Source organism: Oncorhynchus keta, chromosome 21 (genome assembly GCF_023373465.1).
Source record: "Oncorhynchus keta strain PuntledgeMale-10-30-2019 chromosome 21, Oket_V2, whole genome shotgun sequence".
In the NCBI taxonomy this organism is placed as follows: domain Eukaryota; kingdom Metazoa; phylum Chordata; class Actinopteri; order Salmoniformes; family Salmonidae; genus Oncorhynchus; species Oncorhynchus keta.
In genome coordinates this window covers 9,191,168-9,215,311 of record NC_068441.1, presented here as the reverse complement: position 1 = coordinate 9,215,311, position 24,144 = coordinate 9,191,168, and the positions used below count along the sequence as shown (strand labels likewise).

The following is a 24,144-nucleotide window of genomic DNA, read 5'->3' as shown; positions in this document are numbered from 1 at the left end:
TACAGTTCATTAACGAGAGCCCCATTACTCACTCTCACCTGATGCACGTAAATAAAGACATTTGCAGGCAAACTCATTGAAATGAAGAGGCACTTGCTATCGTTTGCCTGGTTAGACTAACTATCACCAATTAGGTTAGTTTGCATTTTCCAGCACAGAAACAAAATGGGTATGTTACTGTTGAACAAATGTCCAGCGTCAGGAGAGAGAATTGAAAAGCGTCATTAGGCTACAACAGGTGAAGTTGTTTCTAGAGGATGCAGGTAGATGGTGTAGTGTATTACAGGGAAGCCCTCTTCACACTGACAACCTGGGATTCTCGGATTCATTCAGCCAGTCTGATCTAATCTGGAGTTTAAAAAGACTTAATTTGCTGTCATTTACAAGCATTCAAATCCCCACAAATCAGCTAATCTCACCCCACACACATCCTAAATATGTTTACATGGCAGAGCCTTCATCTAGCTACCCGCAGGGCTTTGATTTAAAGATGACTCTTTGCTAGGAGATAAAGTCAACAGTCCGTAAAGAACAAATCCACACTTCCTGCTTGGAGAGGTTGCTCTGCTTGTGGTGGTATAGTGATGTATGACTGTGGGTGCATGCTGGCTGTAAAGCAGTCCTTCTGTCAGTCTCCAAAGCACTGAACAGGCAAGCTGCAGCCCACAGCTACCATGCAAGCGTTGCCTTCAACCGAAATGCATCAAACCACATACGGTCCCTCAGGAGTCTCAGAAAACATTGGCCGGAGACCAGAGACACATTAATTGGAAGGGAAACTAGGCCATATTGAGGGCTTTATAATCTGGGCATGACACGGAGGCTGCCAATACTGCTCTAACCAGCATTCACAAAGTGGCTATTGAGGTGTGGAGCTGCCTCAGGTCAGGGCGAGAGGTCACAGAGAGCATCGTCTAGACTCACCTGACTGGAAGACCCGAGCCGCATCCTGCACGGCTGCAGAGACCAGAGAAAAGTGCCTGTAGAGCGGGTAACACAACACCCTCCTCCCAAAGGACACCAAGACCTCCTGCATCGAGCTGTATGTCTGAAAGGCAACAACAAAAAAGACATGCTGCATTTTCCTCATGGCCACTCACTATAAAAAGACTAATCTTACAAAAAAGAAAAGGGACTTCACTTCCTCTTAAAATGTTTGGCAGCCTCTTGCTTTTCTCCTTCCCTCCAGCACGAAGCAGGCTAGGCTAGCCCACTCCTAATTGCAGTCATTGGTAAACTAATTACTCCTAACGACTTCCCTTTCATAGAGGGGGAAACGGGCGAGGAACTCTTAAACACCTTCTGCAGTCGCCGCCTCTTAATTGTTGCTGGTCCTTAATCACTGTGTAAACTCAAGGCTTTTCTCCGCTTTTCTCTGCACCAGTGGACAAAAGAGCTGAGAGAGAGCCCTCTGCTTTCTCTTTTTATTAATTCTCCCTAGCTTGTTAAAAGTGCACTCAAGAGTGTGACTCGTTGCATGTCATCAGGGCTCATCCCCTCTCCCCCGGGGCTGTTTAGCAGCCTGCCTGTAAATAACACTCAGCCGCACAACAACCACCAACCTGGTCTGTCTGGTTAGGAGGCTGGTTAACAGCGAGCAGATGGAGAGGGAGGGGAAAAGAGTGAGATAAGGGTGAGAGTGAGACGAGGGAGAGGAAGAATAAAGAGAAAGACAAAAACAGGGGGGGGAAAAAACAGGGAAAGAGAGAGATGGGGGGAAAAGAGACCTAGTAAGGGAGAGGGTTAGAGAGAGAATGAGAGCAAAAGCGATAATGAGCAAAAGAGTGGATGAGAGCGAGTGAGACAGAGCAGACGAGAGAGAGTGAGTGGGTGGGTGGATGAGAGCGAGAGAGCGACTGAGAGGGCGCGTCCCGTCAGTCTTTCCCAGACAGATAGCTCTACTGACGAGGGCTTTCAGGCAGCTGCAGGATGTCATTACTACCTCCTCCATTATCACCATCATGGCCAAACTGCTACCGCTCAGACTGCGGCATCCGATTACCAGCCCTTATTGTCAGGTTCAGAGGGAAAATGCTACTGATTAAGGGGCTCGCACATCCCAAGGTATAAGACGAGCGGCACACACGCCCTGCTGCACGGTCCTCTACTGCACACACACACACAGTGTCGATTGGGGAGTAGACGGCCATCTCACTCCCTCTCCGCCTGTCTGTCAGTTGGGAGCACACACACACACACACACACCACACACACACACACACACGGGCCTGTTCACAGCCTTGGGGCACACCTTAATACTCCTACCTCTGACACACAAACTCACACACACAAACCTAAGAGGAACCAATTGTCATAGCTATACCCTGGCCTTCTCTTCGTCTACAAAACAATGCACTACCAGTGCACCAGATGGAGATGACAATCAGTTTGTTTATATACAGTGCATTCGGAAAGAATTCATCCCCGTTGACTTTTTCCACATTGGGTTACGTTACAGACTTATTCTACAATGGATTAAATTGATGTTTCCATCAATCTACCCACAACACCCCATAATGACAAAGCAAAAAGTGTTTAGAAAATGTTACAAATATATATATTTTTTAAGTTTACACTGAAATATTACATTTACGTAAGTATTCAGACCCTTTACTCAGTACTTTGTTGAAGCACCTTTGGCAGCGATTACAGCCTCTAGTCTTCTTGGGTATGACGCCACAAGCTTGGCACATCTGTATCTGTGGAGTTTCTCCCATTCTTCTCTGCAGATCCTCTCAAGCGCTGTCAGGTTGGATGGGGAGCATCATTGCACAGCCATTTCCAGGTCTCTCCAGTGATCTTTGATCGGGTTCAAGTCCAGGCTCTGGCTGGGCCACTCAAGGACATTCAGAGACTTGTCCCGAAGGCACTCCTGCGTTGTCTTGGCTGTGTTCTTTGCTCCGTTCATCTTTCCAACGATCTTGACAAGACTCCCAGTCCCTGCCGCGGAAAAACATCCTCAAAGCATGATGCTGCCATTACCATTCTTCACCATAGGGATTGTCCCAGGTTTCCTCCAGACTTGACGCTTGTCATTGAGGCCAAATAGTTCAATCAGACCAGAGAATCTTGTTTCTCATGGTCCTTTAGGTGCCTTTTGGCAAACTCCAAGCGGGCGGTCATGTGCCTTTTACTGAGGAGTGGCTTCCGTCTGGACACTCTACCATAAAGGACTGATTGGCAGAGTGCTGCAGAGATGGTTGTCCTTCTGGAAGGTTCACCCATTGCCACAGAGGAACTCTGGAATCTGTCAGAGTGACCATCGGGTTCTTGGTCACCTCCCTGACAAAGGCCCTTCTCTCTCCGCTCAGTTTGGAAGGGCGGCCAGCTCTAGGAAAAGTCTTGGTGGTTCCAAACATATTTTTTTTATACTTTTCCCTCAGAGCTCTAGGGGAAATTCTTTCTACCTCATGACTTGGTTTTTGCTCTGACATGCACTGCCAACTGTGGAACCTTACATAGGCAGTTGTGTGCCTCACCAAATCATGTCCAATCATGGACAAAATGAACACCTATGTGAGAATGCTATTCATTGTCTACAGCTCAGCATGCAACACATTATTGCCCCACTAAGCGCAAACCAGATGGGATGGCGTATCGCTGCAGAATGCTGTGGTAGCCATGCTGGTTAAGTGTGCCTTGAATTCTAAATAAATCACTGACAGTGTCACCAGCAAAGCATCCCCACACCATCACACCTCCTCCTCCAGGCTTCACTTTGGGAACTACACATGCAGAGATCCTCCGTTCACCTAATCTGCATCTCACAAAGACACAGAGGTTGGAACCAAAAATCTCAAATTTGGACCCATCAGATCAAAGGACAGATTTCCACCGGTCTAATGTCCATTGCAGGTATTTCTTGGCCCAAGCAAGTCTCTTCTTCTAATTGGTTTCCTTTAGTAGTGGTTTCTTTGCAGCAATTCGACCATGAAGGCCTGATTCACGTAGTCCCCTCTGAACAGTTGATGTTGAGATGTGTCTGTTACTTGAACTCTGTGAAGCATTTATTTGGACTGTAATTTCTGAGGCTGGTAACGCCAATGAACTTATCAGTAGAGGTAATTCTAGGTCTTCCTTTCCTGTTTCATCATAGCGCTTGATGGTTTTTGCGACTGCACCTGAAGAAACTTTCAAAGTTCTTGAAATTTTCCGGATTGACTGACGTTCATGTCTTATAGTTGTTTCTCTTTGCTTATTTGAGCTGTTCTTGCCATAGTATGGACTTGGTCTTTTACCAAAAAGGGCTATCTTCTGGACCACCCCTACCTTGTCACAACACAACTAATTGGCTCAAACGCATTAAGTAGGAAAGAAATTCCACAAATGAACTTTTAACAAGGCACACCTGTTAATTGAAATGCATTCCAGGTGACTACCTCATGAAGGTGGTTGATAGAATACCAAGGGTGTGCAAAGCTGTCATCAAAGCAAAGGGTGGCAACTTTGAAGAATCTAAAAAGTAAAATGTGTTTTTGGTCACTACATGATTCCATGTGTAATTTCATAGTTTTGATGTCTTCACTAGTATTCCACAATGGAGAAAACAGTACAAATAAAGAAAAACCCTTGAATGAGTAGGTGTGTCCGAACCTTTGACTGGTACTGTGTGTGTGTGTGTGTGTGTTATATAAAACACACTGAAAATATAAACACACAAAATGCAACAATTCCAAAGATGTTAGAGTTACAGTTCATGTAAGGAAAGCAGTCAATGTAAATCAATTAGGCCCTAAACTACAGATTTCACATGACTGGGCAGGGGTGCAGCCATGGGTGGGTATTGAACCACCCACTTGGCTGCCAGCCCCCCCCCCCCCACTGGGGAGCCAGGCCCAGCCAATCATAATTTGGTTATCTCCAAAAGGGCTTTATTACTGACAGAACTACTCCTCAGCACTCCCCCTACCCCACCTCAGACAAAATACCGCAGGTGAAGAAGCCAGATGTGGTCTGCAGTTGTGAGGCTGGTTGGACGTACTGCCAAATTCTCTAAAATGACTTGAGGCAGATTATGGTAGAGAAATGAACATTAAATGATCTGGCAACAGCTCTGGTGGACATTCTTGCAGTCAGCATACCAATTGCACGCTTCCTCAAAACTTGAGACATCTGTGGCATTGTGTCGTGAGACAAATAGGCACATTTTAAAGTGGCCTTTTATTGTACCCAGCACAAGGTGCGCCTGTGTAATGATCATGCTGTTCACCTGTCAGGTGGATGGATTATCTTGGCAAAGGAGAAATTCTCACTAACAGTTTCTGGGATTTTCCCATTTCAGCTCATGGACCAACATTTTACATGTTGTGTTAATATATATTTTTTTATACAAGCTCTCCACCCAGCTACAGCAAACTCAATCAAATGGTAATTTCCTAGGGCTGGTTGAGAGCTTTCCTCCGTCAGCGGCTGGAGCAGACACATTTAGATCAATAAAAGCCTTTAGCTCAAGATGGGGCCTGAAGCTGAAAACAGCCAGAATAGGGAAGCCGTGCCCAAGGTCATACTAAGGGATTTATTATTCCATAATAATTTGACTTTAATTGACTTAAATAAGGGACTGCCTCCCCATTACTTACCTCAAGCCAGCAGAGAGTCCCACTTAGTTTTCTGATGGTCCACGGTGATTCAACCTGCAGTCATATAATGAGAGGACAGAGGTCAACTTCTACACGCGCTTTAGAGAATCAAGGTGGGCCTACAACACATGAGAAAGTAATGATACCAATAACAGGCAAACTCAGGCCACACTCTCTTTAACACTCCGTCCCTAGTGTCCATTACAGATACCTTACAACACGATCTCTGGAAAAGCAGCCTGCTCCTGGCTCTCTAAGGTGTATAAGGCCGTAACACCCCAGATGTTCATAGAACGTTCACAGATGACTTCACAGGTTGCTGTCTAAAGTATGTGTTTACGGCAGTACTAAGAATTACAGCTCCGGATCTGACCCAATGATGTATAAAAACACATGAATGTGTGACCATGGTCTAACCTCACCATCTCCCATTGTAGACCTTAATTTAAGCAATAGGGCATAAGGAGGTGTAGTATATGGCCAATATACCACGGCGTGACGTGGAGTGCCTGGATACAGCCCTTAGCCGTGGTATATTGGCTACACACACACCACAAACCCGAGGTGTTCGAATGCTATTATAAACTGGTTACCAACGTAATTAGAGCAGTAAACATTTATTTTTTGTCATAGCTGTGGTTTACAATCTGATATTCAGGGTTCAAACGACCCAGTCTATAATCTATTTTAGAACGAGCAACTGGGTCGAGCCCATAGATATAGAACAAAAAGACTAAGACTGGGTCGCGTCTATGGCAACCTAACCGATAGGCAGCATGGGTAGCACCATAGATGTGTGCCGGGACTACATCTCGTGGAAGGATGAAATAGTATGAATTAATTAATTAAAAACATTTTTTTTTTTTTTATAAACGCATGTCTGTCATTATTTGAATATGTTGGTAACCGGTTGTGTAAAAGTGATTATGTCCTCAAAGGAATTGTTTGGAGGATATACTGGCACGGTTTGGGAACAACACTCATGCCAATGCATCCTCCAAAACACCAGCTTCTTGGGCATTATCACTTAAACATCTATTTCCACCTGTGCAACAACAGACTGAGAGTTCCATGTATTACGGTTTAGTGACAGTAAGACAACATAAAAAAAAACTCAAGATCCCTGTAGGAACTTGGTGGAAGTCCATGTTAAAGCTTTGACCTGGAGGGAGATGTAGAGGCTAACTGACGGTCGCTAACTCACGTTGTGCTCTCCCTCTGTAGTGCGCAATTCGTAGCAGTATGCCAGGATGATGTCCACCAGGCTGAGCCACACCTGGAAACGGGACTTCTTGTCCAGGATGTAGGAATGGTTGGTAAACTTTCTTAGCTGCTCCTTCTCATCATCAGTGAAGGACACCGCTGAAAAACAACAGTCCACCCTTAGACTCACTGGGTTTCTACATGGGCCTAATCATGCCTGCAAACACATTCATTTCTAAGAGTTCATGCACATATTCTACTATGAAGCAAAAGAGGGATCCATCATTTCTATTATGTTGCAGAGATGGCCCACGGCTTGAATTGTGTGAGGAAAACACTAGGTTATCAGTTATTTTGGAAAGAATCAAAAGTCCCTGAGTTTCTTCCTCAGTTACTGATCAAGATACCCTCCACCCAAACTCAATTGGTAAAGTTTAATGTGCAACGTTCAGTGCTGAAAACAAAGCTAAAGGTCTACAAGAACAGATTCCAAGTCAGCACTTTCTCTGCAGCTTATGGAACAGCTGAAAGCAATCCTTCCCTTTGCCTATCGAGGACAGCCCCTATACTGAGCCCCTGAGTGTGTGGGCTTGACTGTGCGTGCACACACTACAGCAGCAGTTTCAAATGATCCTCTTGGCTCTGCTGGGAACTGGATTCCTGCTCCATTACATCAGGGCTAGATCCCTGCAGACGGTACCCCGATTCCCTTGCCAGTGCAGCTGCAGCAGCCCTGCCTGGCCAAGCGGAGCACACACGCACACCTCCCCCTTACCGCACCTCCCCGGGAGATCAGCCAGGACGCTGGGGAGAAACTCAGCGCCCCACTGGCCTACATCCAGCAGTCTGCCGAGTGTAGGAAACACACACAGACTATTGAGGGGGGGGGGGGTTTGTTACATAGCGGGATATTATTTTTAAAGATATCGTATTGTTTTGAAAATGTCGCAATAATCTTTTTGTGCTAGTTGGCTATACTTGCACAAAAACTCCAGTATTTTTCCATTATAGCTTGTTCTCCTATTATAGCTTGTTCTCCATCTTTGCAAATAGGGAGCCAATTTGTTCTCCAGAAATGGATCAAAACGTGTTCTCATGGCTCCCCTTTGTCCCTCTGCAGCAGACATACACTATATATGAAAAAGGATGTGGACACCCCTTCAAATGAGTGGATTCACCTATTTCAACATGTATGAGCACACAGTCATGCAATCTCCATAAACAAACATTGGCAGTAGAATGCGCTTACGTGGCACCCTCATAGCATGCCACCTTTCCAAAAAAGTCAGTTTGTGCTGAAGCGCATAAAAATCATCTGTCCTCAGTTAAAATTACCATGGTTGAGCAGTTGCACACAAGCCTCAGAACACCATGCGCGATGCCAAGCGTCGGCTGGAGTGGTAGAAAGCTCGCCGCCATTGGAGTCTGGAGCAGTGATGAATCACGCTTCACCATCTGGCAAGCCGACAGCTGAATCTGGGTTTGGCGGATGCCAGGAGAACGCTACCTGCTCTTAGGCATACAGTAGTGCCAACTGTAAAGTTTGGTGGTGGAGGAATACTGGGCCTGGGGCTGTTTTTCATGGTTGGACCATTAGTTCCAGTGAAGGGAAATATTAATGCTACAGCATACAATGACATTCTAGACGAGTCTGTGCTTCCAACTTGGCGGCAACAGTTTGGGGAAGGCCCTGTCCTTTTCCAATATGACAATGCCCCTATGCAAAGACAGGTCCATACAGAAATGGTTTGTCGAGGTCAGTGTGGAAGAACTTGACTGGCCTGCACAGAGCCTTGACCTCAATCCCGTCGAACATCTTTGGGAACACCTTTGGGATGAATTGGAACGTCGACTGACAGCCAGGCCTAATCACTCAAAATCAGTGGCCGACCTCACTAATGCTCGTGGCTGAATGGAAGCAAGTCCCTGCAGCAATATTCCAAAATCTTGTAGGTCCAGTACATCACTGGGGTCACGCTTCCTGCCATCCTGGACCTCTATACCAGACGGTGTCAGAGGAAGGCCCTAAACATTGTCAAAGACTCCAGCCACCATCGTCTCACGGCAAGCAGTTCCGGAGCGCCAGGTCTAGTCTAGGTCCAAAAGGTTTCTTAACAGCTTCTACCTCTAAAGCCATAAGACTCCTGAACAGCTAATCAAATGACTACCCAGACTATTTGCATTGGGGATCAGGGAAAAGTGATAGGGCTGCTGGCAAACAGGTTCCTTTGTTTATTTATTAGAACAGCAGTCCAGCACTCATCAAGATGTTCCAAAAAGTGTATACAAGCGCTGTCATTCAGTGACATCTAGCGAGAGCATCAGTTGCTGTAACTCCTGTTTTTGTCCACACGTAATGGATCTAAAAATACATTTTAAAACAGGATGAACATGGGATTACTGCCAATAACAAGCTAACTGGGCCTGCATAATGCAGCCGCAGCGCTCCATTCATCCAAGAGACATCTGGATGAGATTAGAAGATCTAATGGGACAATCTGAAAGGCACTCAATGATCTCAGCTTTGATCCTAGCCAATCGAGTGTGTGTGTGTGGGGGGGGGGGGGGTCAGATGAATGGAGATTAATTTGTCACTTAGTTCCTCCAGTCTTCTGAGCAGTCTGCCCCCATTGTATGGCCCTACCCCAGGTACAGATGGCACAAGTGACATGGAGCAAATATACCTCTGCTCAATGTGCACGAGGCTGGAAATTACCTACAACTCTACTTCACTCAGAGGCTTCTGACGTATGACCTTGGTAGTACAGAACAAGGTTGTCAACACTCAATACTAAAGCGCAACGGTTTAAGATTGACATTTTCTGACGTTAAAGAACCTGCGAGTCAATGCAATGAATGTAGTGATGAATCACAGACTGCCGCTGGCAGGTCAAACCAGCCATAAGAAGAGCCGCAGGCAGAGACAGGGCTGTCATGTTGGATTACCACCGCCCACTCAGTTCATGTGGACCCAGTGGACAGTTTGTGGCCTGTCAGTGCTCTGGCCTCGACCCGGGGAACACAGAGGGGGCACAAAGGTCCAGGGTGAGGTTTCTACTTAATTACCACTGGTGTCTACACCCATCTGTCAGCTGACATATACTGTATATCTCTGTCTTACGGGAGGCAAGGGAGGGAGACAAAAACAGAAAGAGGCCAAAATAGGGAAGCTTAACCTCTTGAACCTATGGGGGCGCCATTTCATTATTGGATAAAAATATTTTGTCACAAAAAGATGCTTGACTATGCATATAATTGACAGCTTTGGAAAGAAAACACTGACGTTTCAGAGTGTGAGTCCCACAGAACTGATGCTACAGGCGAAACCAAGATGAAACTTCAAACAGGAAATGAGCAGAATTTGAAGATCTGTTTTCCATTGTCTCCTTATATGGCTGTGAATGTGCCCTGAATGAGCCTATGCTTTCTGCCGTTTGCCCAAGGTGTCTGCAGCATTGTGACGTATTTGTAGGCATATCATTGGAAGATTGGCCATAAGAGACTACATTTACCAGGTGTCCGCCCGGTGTCCTTTGTCTAAATTGGTGCGTAATCTTCAGCTGCAGGCATTTTCCCATGGGATTCAGAGGAGAAAGCACACTTCCACAAACGATATATCATCGAAGAGATACGTGAAAAACACCTTGAGGATTGATTCTAAACAACGTTTGCCATGTTTCAGTCGATATTATAGAGTTAATTTGGAAAAAAAGTTTGCCGTTTTGATGACTGAATATTCAGGTTTTTTTGGTAGCCAAACGTGATGTACCAAACGGAGCGATTTCTCCTATACAAAGAATATTTTTGGACAAACTGAACATTTGCTATCTAACAGAGTCTCCTCATTGAAAACATCCGAAGTTCTTCAAAGGTAAATTATTTTTATTTGAATGCTTTTCTGGTTTTTGTGAAAATGTTGCCTGCTGAATGCTAACGCTAAATGCTACGCTAGCTATCAATACTGTTACACAAATGCTTGTTTTGCTATGGTTGAGAAGCATATTTTAAATATCTGAGATGACAGTGTTGTTAACAAAAGGCTAAGCTTGAGAGCTAGCAGATTTATTTCATTTCATTTGCGATTTTCATGAATAGCTAACGTTGCATTATGGTAATGGGCTAGAGGCTGTAGTCACGATCCCGGATGGCTCGACGCAAGAAGTTAAGAATTTTGCTCCCACACATTATATACAGTACTAGTCAAACATTTGGACACACCAACTCATTCAAAAGGTTCTTAATTTGGACTGTTATCTACATTGTACAAAACTATTAAATAACACATATGGAATCATGTAGTAACCAAAAGTATTAAATAAAAATGTTATATTTTAGATTCTTCAAAGTAGCCACCGCTTGCCTTGATGACAGCTTTGCACACTCGTAGCATTCTCTCAACCAGCTTCATGACGAGTGCTTTTCCAACAGTCTTGAAGGAGTTACCACATATGCTGAGCACTTGGCTGCTTTTCCTTTACTCTGCGTTCCAACTCATCCCAAACCATCTCAATTTGGATTGAGGTCGTGTGATTGTGGAGGCCTTCTTGGTCAAATAGCCCTTACACAGCCTGGAGGTGTGTTTTGGGTCATTGTCCTGATGAAAAACAAATGATAGTTCCCCCCCTAAGTACAAACCAGATGGGATGGTGTATCGCTGCAGAATTCTGTGGTAGCCATGCTGGTTAAGTGTGCCTTGAATTCTAAATAAATCACTGAGTGTCACCAGCAAAGCACACCCACACCATCACACCTCCTCCTCCAGGCTTCAGTGGGAACTACACACGCAGAGATCATCCGTTCACCTACTCTGTGTCTCCCAAAGACACTGCGGTTGAAACCAAAAATGTCAAATTTGGACCCATCAGACCAAAGGACAGATTTCCACCGGTCTAATGTCCATTGCTCGTGTTTCTTGGCCCAAGCAAGTCTCTTCTTCTAATTGGTGTCCTTTAGTAGTGGTTTCTTTGCAGCAATCCGACCATAAAGGCCTGATTCACACAGTCTCCCTGAACAGTTGATGTTGAGATGTGTCTCTTACTTGAACTCTGAAGCATTTATATGGGCTGCAATATCTGAGGCTGGTAACTCCAATTAACATATCCTCTGCAGTAGAGGTAACTCTGAGTCTTCCTTTCCTGTGGCGGTCCTCATGAGAGCCTGGTTTTTGCAACTGCACCTGAAGAAACGATCAAAGTTCTTGAAATGTTCCAGATTGACTGACCTTCATGTCTAAAAGTAATGGACTGTCGTTTCTCTTTGCTTATTTGAGCTGTTCTTGCCATAGTTCTGGGACACTAAAGTCCATGGAGAACAAGAGCACCTCCTCCCAGCTGCCCACTGCACTGAGGCTCGGTAACACGGTCACCACTGATAAATCCATGATTATCGAAAACTTCCAACAAGCATTTCTCAACGGCTGGCCATGCCTTACTCCTGGCTACTCCAACCTCGGCCAACCCCCCAGCTACCGCCCAAGTCTCTTCAGCTTCTCCTTTACCCAAATCCAGATAGCAGATGTTCTGGAAGAGCTGCAAAACCTGGACCCGTACAAATCAGCTGGGCTTGACAATCTGGACCCTCTATTTCTGAAACTATCCGTCGCATTGTCGCAACCCCTATTACCAGCCTGTTCAACCTCTCTTTTATATCGTCTGAGATCCCCAAGGATTGGAAAGCTGCCGCAGTCGTCCCCCTCTTCAAAGGGGGAGACATCCTGGACCAAAACTGTTACAGACTTATATCCATCCTGCCCTGCCTATCTAAGGTCTTCGAAAGCCAAGTCAACAAACAGGTCACTAACCATCTCGAATCCCATCGTACCTTCTCCGCTGTGCAATCTGGTTTCCGAGCCGGTCACGGGTGCACCTCAGCCATGCTCAAGGTACTAAACGATATCATAACCGCCATCGATAAAAGACAGTACTGTGCAGCCGTCTTCATCGACCTGGCCAAGGCTTTCGACTCTGTCAATCACCATATTCTTATCGGCAGACTCAGTAGCCTCGGTTTTTCTAATGACTGCCTTGCCTGGTTCACCAACTACTTTACAGACAGAGTTCAGTGTGTCAAATCGGAGGGCATGCTGTCCGGTCCTCTGGCAGTCTCTATGGGGGCGCCACAGGGTTCAATTCTCGGGCCGACTCTTTTCTCTGTATATATCAATGATGTTGCTCTTGCTGCGGGCGATTCCCTGATCCACCTCTACGCAGACGACACCATTCTGCATACTTCCGGCCCGTCCTTGGACACTGTGCTATCTAACCTCCAAACGAGCTTCAATGCCATACAACACTCCTTCCGTGGCCTCCAACTGCTCTTAAACGCTATTAAAACCAAATGCATGCTTTTCAACCATTCACTGCCTGCACCCGCACGCCCGACTAGCATCACCACCCTGGATGGTTCCGACCTAGAATATGTGGACATCTATAAGTACCTAGGTGTCTGGCTAGACTGTAAACTCTCCTTCCAGACTCATATCAAACATCTCCAATCTAAAATCAAATCAAGAGTCGGCTTTCTATTCCGCAACAAAGCCTCCTTCACTCACGCCGCCAAACTTACCCTAGTAAAACTGACTATCCTACCGATCCTCGACTTCGGCGATGTCATCTACAAAATAGCTTCCAATACTCTACTCAGCAAACTGGATGCAGTTTATCACAGTGCCATCCGTTTTGTTACTAAAGCACCTTATGCCACCCACCACTGCGACCTGTATGCTCAAGTCGGCTGTCCCTCGCTACATATTCGTCGCCAGACCCACTGGCTCCAGGTCATCTACAAGTCCATGCTGGGTATAGCTCCGCCTTATCTCAGTTCACTGGTCACGATGGCAACACCCACCCGTAGCACGCGCTCCAGCAGGTGTATCTCACTGATCATCCCTAAAGCCAACACGTCATTTGGCCGCCTTTCGTTCCAGTTCTCTGCTGCCTGTGACTGGAACGAATTGCAAAAATCGCTGAAGTTGAGACTTTTATCTCCCTCACCAACTTCAAACATCTGCTATCTGAGCAGCTAACCGATCGCTGCAACTGTACATATCTATCGGTAAATAGCCCACCCAATTTTACCTACCTCATCCCCATACTGTTTATATTTATTTACTTTTCTGCTCTTTTGCACACCAATATCTCTACCTGTACATGACCATCTGATAATTTATCACTCCAGTGTTAGTCTGCAAAATTGTAATCATTCGCCTACCTCATGCCTTTTGCACACAATGTATATAGACTCTTTTTTTTCTACTGTGTTATTGACTTGTTAATTGTTTACTCCATGTGTAACTCTGTCTGTTCACACTGCTAAGCTTTATCTTGGCCAGGTCGCAGTTGCAAATGAGAACTTGTTCTCAACTAGCCTACCTGGTTAAATAAAGGTGGAAAAAAATATTAAAAAATAATATGGAAATGGTCTTTTACCAAATAGGGTTATCTTCTGTATACCAGCCCTACCTTGTCACAACACAACTGATTGGCTCAAATGCATTAAGGAAAGAAATTCCACAAATTAACAAGGCACACCTGTTAATTGAAATGCATTCCAGGTGACTACCTCATGAAGCTGGGTGAGAGAATGCCAAGAGTGTGCAAAGCTGTCATCAAGGCAAAGGGTGGCTACTTCGACGAATCTCAAATATAACACTTTTGGTTACTGCATGATTCCATATGTGTTATTTCATAGTTGATGTCTTCACTATTATTCTTACAATGTAGAAAATAGTAACAGTAAATGAAACCTTCTCTTTCAAGGGTTGTGTCGAAACTTTTGATGGTACATATATAAAATGTGTTAAAATCATAAGCATGCTATCAAGATTTTACTACTAACGGCTACATTTGCTGACCAATACTCTTCCGACGGGCAGGGGAAGGCTAACGTGCATCCAGCTGTCAGTTAAGTCATTAGTTTAAATTTGTCCCCTTTAAATGCGCCGGGGCTCCGGCCGAGTACTCAGAATACCGAATGAGAAAAGGGAGATCACAGAGTTGCAGGAAAACTTAATGCTGGATTCCTCCTGCCTACGGCTAATGGGCCGTGTATGAGTGCCGCGTAGTATTGACTGATGGCTGTTCGGCAGTGTGCGATCTCTCCTGTGCTAGGGCAGAGATGGGGATCCTGGCACTGTCAACCCAGCATATCCTCCTGTGATAATGTTTCATCTAAATCCTTTCCTGAGCGTACACTACGACATCCTGTACTAACATAAGCTGTGGCTACGAGCCATGTGTTCGTTGATGCGGTGGGAGCAGAGGAATTAGCAGGCTGTTAGGAGAGCTGGATGGCACAATTCAATTGTTCCATAAGCCCTTATCGCTCTCATCTGAGAGAGAAGAGAGGAAAACAAACCTGTAGAGCCCAGCCAGCCGTGAATCACACCTTTTAAATGACTCATTGATTTCTTATGTCATGGATTGATAAGAGATAAAGAAAATAAATAGGATTTGAGGGAGAGTGAGGTAGTGGCGATACAAGTCTGGATGGGGGAAGGGAAATTGGGTTCAATTCTGCATTAAGGAAAGCCCTAAGAAATTATGGCTGAACCCCTACAACTCATCCAGAACACCAGCCGCAGCCCGTCTGGTGTTCAACCTTCCCAAGTTCTCTCACGTCACCCCGCTCCTCCGCTCTCTCCACTGGCTTCCAGTTGAAGCTCGCATCCGCTACAAGACCATGGTGCTTGCCTACGGAGCTGTGAGGGGAACGGCACCTCAGTACCTCCAGGCTCTGATCAGGCCCTACACCCAAACAAGGGCACTGCGTTCATCCACCTCTGGCCTGCTCGCCTCCCTACCACTGAGGAAGTACAGTTCCCGCTCAGCCCAGTCAAAACTGTTCGCTGCTCTGGCCCCCCAATGGTGGAACAAACTCCCTCACGACGCCAGGAGAGCGGAGTCAATCACCACCTTCCGGAGACACCTGAAACCCCACCTCTTTAAGGAATACCTAGGATAGGATAAGTAATCCTTCTCACCCCCCTAAAAGATTTAGATGCAATATTGTAAAGTGGCTGTTCCACTGGATGTCATAAGGTGAATGCACCAATTTGTAAGTCGCTCTGGATAAGAGCGTCTGCTAAATGACTTAAATGTAATGTAAATGTAATATGTTCTTTAATGACCATTACAAAACTAACACTGTAGGCTTAATGTCAAACTCAATCCAGTGAAATGTTAAACTAACTCCACCCCACAAACTCACAACTGACAGCACTCCACAAAACAATTCAACAATAATGGATATGTATACACACACGTTAAAACAGTAATTATTTATACATTAACACAAATGGGGTTTTCTGGGGGGGGTCACTTGTTTGACGCCAAAGTTAAGTTCATTTTTTGTTGTCAGTATTTATACACCACCTGCTGGTGGAAATCTCTTACTGCTCTTTGTGTGATCTGAGCTGAAACTACAGATTATCATTACTCTGTAATACAATGCTACAACATGAAATACATAATTTAACAGACATAAGAGCAACTTAATATCAAATTTTAGTACATGATTTGAAGATGAACTATCCCTTCATGTGTGGTAGTGATGGGATAGATAGGGAGGACTCCAGCTCACCTGCCTCTCCCTGCCGGATGGAGTCTGGGCACAGATCAGACCACCAAGGGCGGAACTTCAGCAGACCCTGGATCTCCTCGTCCTCAAACAGGTCAGCACTACAGACACAAACAGCTCAGTATCATAACAATGAAAGTGATAGAACACAATACAATAAATCTGTGACATCTGTGCAATTGTTAATATTGAACAGTGATTTAATTAGTGGGTACTATTCTTTGGATAACTCACAGGTAATGGTCAGGGCAGAATATGGACGTCTCAGCATCCAGTCGTTTCCTTCTCCTCTCTGACCCTGTGGTTCTATCTGGGTTTTGGATGTCGATGACATCACTCAGCTCCTCCTGATTGGACAATACTCCATTAGATCTTCACATGCTGTACTTGATGTTATGTTTTCCTGGTCAGGTCATATGGTCAGGAAGAACTCCTGGCCCTACTTACGGGAACGATACCAATCGCATTAGAAAACCTAGCAATGCTTTCAAAGGATACCATTCCACTACTAATTTCTAGGAACCGTCTTCAAGAAGCACAGTGTGACTCTGTGCAGTACTGCCAAAGCCAATGAATGACCTTACCTGCAGTCGAGTGAACACTCCGGACCTCTGACTTCCAAAGCCATACTTCTGCAGTTCCTTCAGCTGCTCCTCTGAGGTGTCCATGTACACCTCCTGCTCAACCTGCCAGTCAAACTCCTCTTCGTCATCCTCTTCCTCACCATCCAAAATACCACTGCACGCTTCTGTAATGTAAAGAAAGCATCAATGTCTTAATGAGAAACAAAACCATTCAGCCAAATCGTATTAAAACATAATCGATGACAAAATCCAGTGTTTTTTTTTCTGTTCTCAATCCTTACTTCAGTGGTTTCGTTTACGAGACATATTTGAGCTTAACATGAACATCAATATGTCTTCCAGCAATATACTAGACTCTGGAGCAGTGGAAACGCATTCTCTGGAGTGATGAATCAAGCTTCACCCTCTGGCAGTCCGACGGACTAATCTGGATTTGGCAGATGCCAGGAGAACGCTACCTGCCCCAACGCATAGTGCCAACTAAAAGATTGTGGTGGAGGAATAATGTTCTTTTGCTGTTTTTCATAGTTTGGGCTTGGACCCTTAGTTCCAGTGAAGTGAAATATTAACGCTACAGCATACAATGACATTCTAGACGATTCTTTGCTTCCAACTTTGTGCCAACAGTTTGGGGAAGGCCCTTTCCTGTTTCAGCTTGACAATGCCCCCATGCACAAAGCGAGGTCCATACAGAAATGGTTTGTCGAAAACGGTGTGGAAGAACTTCACTGGCCTGCGCAGAGCCCTGACGATTACATTTGGGATGAATTGGACCGCTGACTGCGAGCCAGGCCTAATCGCCCATCAACAGTGCCCAACCTCACTAATGCTCGTGGCTAAATGGAAGCAAGTCCCCGCAGCAATGTTCCAACATCTAGCATTCCCAGAAGATTGGAGGCTGTTATAGCAGCAAAAGGGGGACAAACTCCATATAATGATTTTGGAATGAGATGTAAGACAAGCAGGTGTCCACACATATATTTTCCTACTAGCACAGACTCTGATGGCATCTACTTTAAGGGAAAATGTACTCGCTACGACTGTGATATGTGGTTGTCTCACCTAGACATCTTTAGATGAATGCACTAATTGCAAGTCGCTTTGGATAAGAGCATCTGCTAAATGACTACAATGTAAATGTTATGGCACTTCAGTATATACCCATGTCTTCCACCAGAGGCTTGGCTGAGCGGGAGCCTTTGGGAGCCAGGAGACTAGTCAGCATCTGGAGCCCTTCAAAGTGTTCCCCTGCTGTCTCCTTGGGGACGTGCAGGGTAAAAAGACCTGGGACACACAAGAGAGAACATCAGGGAGCAGGTGAAACAATTGGCAGCGCTGCGGCAGAGATCTGCGGTTTGAGAAACGCAACAACTGAATGTGTATCTGTACAAAGAGTAGAGACGTAGACAATGTGGAAGCAAATCGGATAGCATGGTCTGCCTTTAATAAGTCCTGGAGCATTTTTCATCAAGTAGACATGGCTCGTCACATGTAGAACAATGAATGCTCACGATAAATGCATGACTGTCTCTGCAGACACGTATTTAGTCAAAAGCAGAGGTTTACTTCTCTCAAAACAGCAATTAAAAGAGAAAGACAACAAAACCTATAAAATATATGACCATTCCACCTCTAGCCAAGGAGATAATTTCTAGGTCTTAATCCCTTTTAAAGACCTCATAAAACTTTCAACGCTTTGTTGGAGTATTTAACTTAAACGTTTTATGCTAGTTGGCTAATTGCCTTGGCTCTGGACCCCTTAAGAGGAGGCTGGCTGCCTTGGAGAGTCCAAAGGCAGTAGGGCTGGCTGATATATCGCAAAAACTGGTATATGGATTTTTACAATACCGTCAATAACGATATGTTGACACAGTGCTGGATAAACATATACATGTATCCAAATGGTACGACTTGAATGTGTATAAAACAAATCAGAATGGAGAAAGCCCATAAAATGTATTTGTTGCCATTCAAGGGTGATGCACTACTAATAAAAACAAAATTTCTAACTTGTATTATTCAGAAGCATTAAATAGTGTCAAATACCGCCGTACATGAGACAAATATGGTGATATGATATTTTGGCTATATTGCCCAGCCCCCAAAAAATATGCATCGTAATCATTTCTAATTGAGAGTATAAACCGGGACTCCCATTAGAGAAGCTAAATTAGCAGCAGTTAGTGGCTTATTTAGACACAGTATGTCAAATAGGGCGTCACTGATCCGAGGGCCAATGATGTGTCAGCGTGCATAAAGCGAACGCTTCACCAACCCAACATAATCAAGAGGGATAATTGGAAATTAAATTCATTAAAAGAATGATCCGAGTATTCCACTCCTAACTGAAAATAAATTGCTTTGAATCAAAGTAGCCGCATGAGAATGAGTTGGTAAATAGAATAAATACATGAATAAAAAGAGGCCAAGAGTCACTAGAAATGAGCAGAAATAAAAGTAGGGCTGCAGGAGGCACTCATTACATCACGGACGGGTCAAATGGCCCTCCATATCTAACAGCATAACCAGTAATTAAGTCTGTGTGGCCGTCTCTGTAGTGAGTGCTAAAGAGGCACCAGGGATCAATCCCACTGACTCTGCCATCAGCCCCATCACTCAGGGTCCTGCTACTCTCTGGCTAGCTGAGGTACTAACCACACACTAACAACCAGTAATGCTGATTTGATTACTGGGAGGTCAAGAGGACACACGCACTGACAAAGATAGGGTCACATTTCGTTTCAATGAACGGGTCAATAAAGCACTATCAACAATGCATTAGGGGGTCTGTTTTCATCAGAATATGAAAGCCTGCATTATCTTTCAACCACACGCATCCATTCTAAAATGCAAAGAGTCAACAGCAAAACGACAAATGAATTATTTCTTATCAATAAAAACATGAACAAACTTTAAATAGCAAACATTACCTTTATCAATGTTGAAAGTGGCCTTTTCCCTCCCATCCTCCACTATCTTTCCAGGTAAGGTCAGTCTTGATAAGAGATACAAGTGTTAGAATTAAACAAGAAGGTAGCCTATCAGCCTGTTGACACAATTACAGCATATCATGGTGCAACTGTGTGCATTTAATTACTATATATATATATATATGTGTGTGTGAAATGAAATTTAAAAAAAAAACATTAATGAAGTGACTTCAATAATGGCAGCACAAATTAACCTGAGGAAGTAAGGCTTGGCATAGAATTTGAAATCATCTCCATCGATGTAGAGATCAAACTCTGATGTTCTCGTGTAGGGCACACGGATGGTCAGGATTAGGAAAGTTGGGTCCTGGCTCAACTCAAACGCTGGAGTAATCATGATGAACAGAACACCGCAGGTCAGGATCTACAGGGGTCTGTGAGAGCTGTGGAAGTAGTGGGGGAGTTTGATTAGCCCACAAGGTATCATACACATTTTATAATGTTTAGCAGTAGCACTGCTTGACATCAAACTGATCTTCTCCTGAGCCCACTTATTTCTTCTTTACTCCTAGAATTGGGAAGTCATGGTGTTGTTACTTCTGTACCAGCAGCCAATAACAGATCTGATCATCCAACTAATCAACTACCATGAACCTGATTAAATCAGGGATGCGTTCAGTATGACAGAACGGTGTTCAACGTTGAATCCAACGGAAACTGTACTGTACTGAACGACCAGTTGAAAAAAATGATTTTGGCAGCTCAGAGTGTGATTATTACTAGAGGTGGACCGATTCATCGGAATGGCCGATTTAATTAGGGCCGATTTCAAGTTTCCATAACAATCGGTAATCTGCATTTTTGGACACCGGTTGTGGCCGATTACATTGCACTCCACGAGGAGCATGCGTGGCAGACTGACTACCGGTTACGCAAGTGCAGCAAGAAGCCATGGTAAGTTGCTAGCTAGCATTAAACTTGTCTTATAAAAAACTATCAAACTACACGTGGTTCATGATATTACTAGTTTATCTAGCTTGTCCTGCGTTGCATATAATCAATGCAGTGCCTATTAATTTCTCAATCATAAATTGATTTTATTGATGTATTATATTAAGTTAAAATAAAGTGTTCATTCATTATTGTTGTAATTGTCATTATTACAAATAAATAAATAAATACAAAAAAATGTTGATTAATCGGTATCGTCTTTTTCTGGTCTTCCAATAATCGGTATTGACGTTGAAAAATCAGTCGGTCGACCTCTAATTATTACCGTATGGTGTGTTGCACGAGTTTGGTCACACCCATATTGATCAGGACCACACATCTCAACACCACAAAACGAGAGCAAATGTACCTCAGACTGTTGAAGACCAGTGTGCACCGTTGTGAGGAAAAGTGTCGTTCAGTGCAAACATTCACACAACGTAGCAAATGTTGAGGCGAACTGAACGCACACCAGGCGTGTGAAGTACCTGACAACTATTGTCATGTAACTGACAGACATTTCCCTCCATTTCTCCCCAAATGAACTCTGTTTCTACAAAGTTTGTTGCTAATGTTTGCTGACCTAACTATGCTATCGCTAGTCCCATCCAAAATTGTGATTCACTACATGTAAAAGAAACACACCGGAGTCTTGTTATCATTATAATAAAATAAAATACAAATTGAATGCTGCATTCATAGCATCTAGTACCAGAATACAACAGGGAAAAATCCACTGGTAATTACTAGTGTGAAGCTCATCTACAGTCACTAAGCTATCATCTCTGAGATACAAGTTCTCCCACATGCTGAACTCTGTCACATACTAAGGAAATTACCTCAATATTAGCATTTTCTGCAGTTAAAAACGTTTTTTTTTTTACCTATTAATTTGGTTTATGAACCCTGCTATTTGTTTACCAGCATGAAAGCTCTACTGTTAGATGGTTGACACAGCTAGTAAACTGAAGGTTGCAAGTTCAAACCCCCGAGCTGACAAGGTACAAATCTGTCGTTCTGCCCCTGAACAGGCAGTTAACCCACTGTTCCCAGGCCGTCATTGAAAATAAGAATTTGTTCTTAACTGACTTGCCTAGTTAAATAAAGGTAAAATAAATTTTAAAAATGAACGCATCATAATGACAATCTGTCTGCACTCACCACTGCGCATAAAGTTCACAGCTTTAGCCAGGGGTTGTGCGCCTAGAAGTATTAGATTTCTGCATTTTAGGCAGTGTTTTCATTATTTATTGGAAACGTTCATGTAAATTACGTCTTACATACGAAATGTGCATTAGTGCTTATTAATAATTTACTTAGTGGTTTATGCCAGGTTAGGCCGGGCAGGTAGTTTTAGGATGCCCGTGGTTCTCATTCTAGGTCCAGGAGAAAAGGCGTCTTGTCAAAGTAACAAGAGTTTATAGCTCTGAGAGTTTATTCCATTGACAAATAATATCAAAACGTTTGTTTGTCATGTGCTCCGAATACAATAAAATTCTTACTTACAAGCCCTAACCAACAGTGCAATTTTAAGAAAAAAATAGGTATTAGGTAAACAATAGATACGTAAAGAAACACACATTTTTAAAAGGTAGAATGACAGTAGCGAGGCTATATACAGGTGGTACCGGTACAGAGTCAATGTACGGGTCACCGGTTAGTCGGCTAATTGAGGTAATATGTAGGTATAGTTATAGCACCTATGCATATATTATAACCAGAGAGAAGAAGCAGCGTAAAAGAGGGAGCACTCTGGTTACACAGGCAGACCAATTTGGACCTGATCTACTGACTTGTCTCAACTGCTTCTTCAGAACCTCCTAAATAAGCTGCAGGGTCCTCTTTAACTGGGCTGGAACAAAAACCTGCGCCCCGTGCCTAAGTCCACAAGACCACGTTTGAAAAGTGGCAAACTCCTCCACCTTGTGGTTGGTTTTGTAGCAAAGTGTACTGTGTTGTTTACCCTCCACGTGCCACTGACACACGGTCAGTAGCCTAACGCATTAAAAAGATCACGTTGAACTGTTTCAGTAGCACCCACTTAAAACGTTTCAAATACATTTCAAATGAATGGTCAAATACGACTTTGAATAGTATATAGGTAAGTGTGTTTAAGACCGAGTAGCTTAGCTAGTTATCTAGCTACGTTTATTCAATATACTGTTATAAATTAGCTATCTAGCTAACGGTAGGCCGATTTAATGTCTGGCTAGTTAGCCTGTAGCTTTCTACAGTACTGACACGTTAGCGATGTAGGCTGTTAGCATGCATTAACAATTTACAGTCAGAGAACTCAAATATTTAAAAGAACACGAAATTACCTTATGAACTCGTCTCATTAGAAATCATCATGGCAAACTTGTGTGATGTGAACAGCACTTTAGCGTGGCATCATCATCAGCGGCTCGTCAGCAACACTAAAAATGTACTTCCGGGACAAGGAATTTCGAAAACGTTCAAAATTAAAGCCCCCCACGTAATTGTAGAAACGTTTCAATAACCTGTATTTATTCGTGATATATGAAAGGTAGTTGTCTAAACATGAACAATTATTCATATTTGTTCATATTCCATTGACGACCACAATGTGAATCACATATTGGCTTATAGAGCAAAAAATATTCTGGATGCTTTAGTAAAAGTATTGTAGGGAATACTCAGTAGGGTCTGTAGAATGAGATATTTTTACTTTGTCAGCACAGGGATTCGATCCAGCAATCTTTCAGATACTGACCCAATGCTCTAACCACCAGGCTACCTGCCACCACAATGGTATGCAAGACTATGTTTTACATGAGTTATTGGTAAGGAAATCACTTGAAAGAAGTTAAGACTTGAAGCTTGAATGATAGAGCAGACTGATGAAATTAAGTTATATGCTTAATAATGAAATATATTTAATTATACATGTGTTATTTATTTCACATTGTGGTGGGGGCCATTATCGATAATTTGATATGATATCAATACCGTTTGATATCGATATGAGCAAGGCATATCATGATATTGGTTTATTCCTCCTGTTAACCTATACTATTCTGTAAAAAAAAGCCTGCATCACTATCCCTGCATGCACAAAGCCCTCTCACAGACCTTCTTACAGGTAAAAACAAAAACAAAAACAGGCTGTTTAGCAAACTAAGGTGCCTGCTGAAGGGCCATCAATTGTGGATGGGCTTCAATTGTATTAAAACGGTTTAGGTAGGTCTTTACTGTACCTACCGAAAAACACCTGTCCCAATGGACAATCCGCAAGCAGATGTCTGGACTTCACAGAAAATG

At 43.7% G+C, this 24,144-nt stretch overlaps 1 protein-coding gene across 1 annotated transcript in view; it reads right to left on the bottom strand.

Annotated features, from left to right (window-relative positions):
- LOC118400073 (protein SHQ1 homolog) overlaps positions 1 to 23,327 on the bottom strand; it is a 44,247-nt gene extending 20,920 nt beyond the window's left edge. Inside the window, exons 1-10 of the mRNA XM_035796483.2 lie at positions 23,184 to 23,327; positions 20,127 to 20,315; positions 19,873 to 19,937; positions 18,104 to 18,226; positions 16,943 to 17,106; positions 16,593 to 16,705; positions 16,362 to 16,459; positions 6,784 to 6,941; positions 5,580 to 5,633; positions 925 to 1,048 (exon numbers count right to left, since the gene is read on the bottom strand). Of these exons, the coding sequence (XP_035652376.1) occupies positions 925 to 1,048; positions 5,580 to 5,633; positions 6,784 to 6,941; positions 16,362 to 16,459; positions 16,593 to 16,705; positions 16,943 to 17,106; positions 18,104 to 18,226; positions 19,873 to 19,937; positions 20,127 to 20,269 (1,042 nt within the window). The 5' untranslated portion in view covers positions 20,270 to 20,315; positions 23,184 to 23,327. The remainder of the gene's footprint in view (positions 1 to 924; positions 1,049 to 5,579; positions 5,634 to 6,783; positions 6,942 to 16,361; positions 16,460 to 16,592; positions 16,706 to 16,942; positions 17,107 to 18,103; positions 18,227 to 19,872; positions 19,938 to 20,126; positions 20,316 to 23,183) is intronic.
- Between the last annotated feature and the right edge of the window lie 817 nt (positions 23,328 to 24,144).